At 33.4% G+C, this 2,908-nt stretch overlaps 1 protein-coding gene across 1 annotated transcript; it reads right to left on the bottom strand.

Moving 5' to 3' along the window:
* Nucleotides 1-1,282: 1,282 nt before the first annotated feature.
* Nucleotides 1,283-1,744, bottom strand: LOC142616314 (uncharacterized). The gene has a single exon (XM_075789192.1). The coding sequence runs from the start codon at nucleotides 1,742-1,744 to the stop codon at nucleotides 1,283-1,285; it is 462 nt and encodes a 153-aa protein (XP_075645307.1).
* Nucleotides 1,745-2,908: the final 1,164 nt, after the last annotated feature.

Genomic DNA, 2,908 nt, shown 5'->3' with positions numbered 1-2,908 from the left:
CCTATATATAGAACAATATAATAAACAAGTAACACAATATGTAAATAGAACATTATGTAAAGAACAACAAATAAATTGAACAAGCATAATAAAATAAGAGCAAGGAAATAAAGAGCAAGAATGTAAATAACAAGGTAAAGAAATAATGCATTTTATATATGAAATATAATGTTTACAAGGAGAAAAAAAGAAAAAGGAAATGGGTATAGCTATGAATAAGCTAACCCATTTCTTACAAGCTTACCCACTTACCTAAATCTTTTTGGGAGTGAGAAATGGAAGGGGAAGTGGCTAGAATTTTTAGAGAGGTTTCCAAGGGGGAAGTAAAAAACTAGTGAGAGAAAATAAAAGAAGAGAGAGAGAGGTAGAATTTCCTAGTTTAAAGAATTTTTGTAGGTTTTTTGTGTGTGTTTTTCCAAAAAAGAGGGGGTATTTATAGGAGTGGGTGACCAAAAGGAGGTGTTACAGCAACACCTCCACATGGTTGCATGTCACCATGCAACTAGGTGGGGTGTGTTGCGCAACACCTCACCTAGTGTCTCCTACTGCCTCTCCAAATTTTCCTATGGTGGGCCCAGGTGATAAATCCTCCACCTCACCTTCTTCCTCCCTCCATATTTTCTCTCCAACCAGAGAAAACCTCATTTTCTCCTCTATTTTCCTTTCTTTTTGTTTTTTCAACCTCCCTCTTTTCACCCCAACCAAACACAACTTTAAGGTTAAAACCACCTCTAGGATTTTATATGATAAGTGATAAAATCCTATTGATTTTCTCATGTATTTGCCTAAGCAATCATGGATGAACAACAAGCTTCATGATTTTTTTTCTCAATTATAGATTTTAAATAAAAGAAACATATCTAAATGTAGACCCATTAGATCAATCACCTATCATAATGGAAGTGTTGAGCATCAGTAGTGGCTTCAAGAATTTTTCTCAGGGTGCTCCTTAAGAAGCATAAATTACACAATCTAATAAAAAGTGAAATTCATATATTGACAACAATAACAATAAAAAAAAACACACAAATACATAAAATTTACAATTGCCTTCTACGAGTTTTCATATTTTGAAATCGTTGAATGATAATCTCATTATCAATGTTACAAGCTACATCTTTTTTAATGTACACAACTAAGCAATCATTCATCTACTGATCTCCCATTCGATTGCGTAGTTCATTCTTTATATATTTCATTGTGGAAAAACTTCTTTCTATTGTTGCAGTAGCAACAAGAATGGAAAAACTAACCTCACAAGTAAATAAACTAATGGATAAGTCTAATGCTTCCCTGTCTTCACTAACTTTTCAGCAAGTTCACCAACTCCTTGAAACTCTAAAAACAAGTCATTGTTGCGCATATCCAAAATGTAATTCTGAAGTTGAGAGCCAAGTACCAAGATATCTATCCCAATAAAATCAGATGGATAAAACTTTGCTAGACATATCAACTTTTCCTTATCAAAAGCCACAAATGAATTACTTGGATTCAAGCAAGCCATACAAAGTAGCAAATTGGTATTCGCCTCTAAAATATGGTTGTTAAGCTCTTGAAGTTGCAAATCTATGACTGTGTAGAAGAGCTCAACACGATAATGATGTAAATTTGTATTTTGTTGGGTGTTGCGTCGCGGCCTCCCACTAACACCAAATATTTCATCCATGTTCAAGATAGGAATATCATGCATGGTACAAAATGAAGACACTTCAGTGAATGAAGATATCCATTCATCATCTCTCATCACTTACTTAGATACTTTAACAAGATCTATAGCATTTACTATATCTTGATTTTTTTTTTTTTTTTGGCAATGCTATTGACAACTCATTTGTGATCCCTAAAATGTTTTTCATCAAGTGTAGAGCAAAGACAAATTCAAAAAATAGAATTGACCTCATAATAGATCGAGCTTCAACTTTTTGGTTGGAGAGGCCATCTTCTTCAATAATCTCAAGTACATCAACAACAGCAGAGAACATCAAAATCAAGTTGAGAATAGTCCATAATATGATCCCAACGTGTATCACCAGGATGTTTAAGATTTGTCTCTTGATTCAAACCTTGCCCACTTCTATGTACACCATTCTCTAATTCTTCTTTCATTTTGACAAATTGTGCATCTCGAAGAGCATCTCGTCTCTTATAAGAGCCTCTAATAACAGTTACTAAATTACTAACCACATAAAAATATTAGCAATGTTAATGTGATTTTTAGTAACGACAACAAGAGTCAATTGAAATTGATGAGCAAAACAATGGACATAAAATGCTGACTTATTCTCTTTCAAAATTAAAGTTTTGAGACCATTGATATCACCTTGCATATTACTAGCCCCATCATAACCTTGCCCACGTAGTTTCAATAACCTCAAATTATGTTCACAAAACAAACATTCAACAACATATTTGAGTGACAAAGTGGTGGTACTTGCTACATGTACAATACCAAAGAATTGCTCTATAATAATTTATTTGTTGTTCACATAACGAAGAACAAGGGTCATTTGCTCTTTCACTAATATATCACGTGACTCATCAACTAATATTGAAAAGAACCCATTGTCAAGATCCTTGATGATGGCTTTGGATGTTTCACGTACAATTGCATTCACAATGTCTTTTTGAATTTCATGGTGGGTAAGCTTGCAATTTTTCGGAGCTTTTTGCAACACTTCATTGATAGATTCATTGTGATCCGCAAAAAATTGTAGAAGCTCAAGGAAATTTCCTTTATCACTTGAACCTTGAGATTCATCGTGACCACGAAAAGCTAATCCCCGACATAAAAGGAATCTTATGCAATCAAATATTGCATTTAATTGAACCCCATATTTAATTTTATCTTGATTTGATTACTTAACTAAAACACTTTGAATGTGTTGCTTTTCCTTCATTAGATTTTCAT

This window comes from Castanea sativa, chromosome 11, assembly GCF_040712315.1.
Source record: "Castanea sativa cultivar Marrone di Chiusa Pesio chromosome 11, ASM4071231v1".
Taxonomy (NCBI): Eukaryota; Viridiplantae; Streptophyta; class Magnoliopsida; order Fagales; family Fagaceae; genus Castanea; species Castanea sativa.
Note: the sequence above shows the minus strand (reverse complement) of the source record. Positions and strands in the feature narration are given on the sequence as shown.

Coding starts and splice junctions, on each gene's coding strand:
- LOC142616314 (XM_075789192.1), bottom strand. CDS start 1,744: ATGAGAGATGATGAATGGATATCTTCATTCACTGAAGTGTCTTCATTT.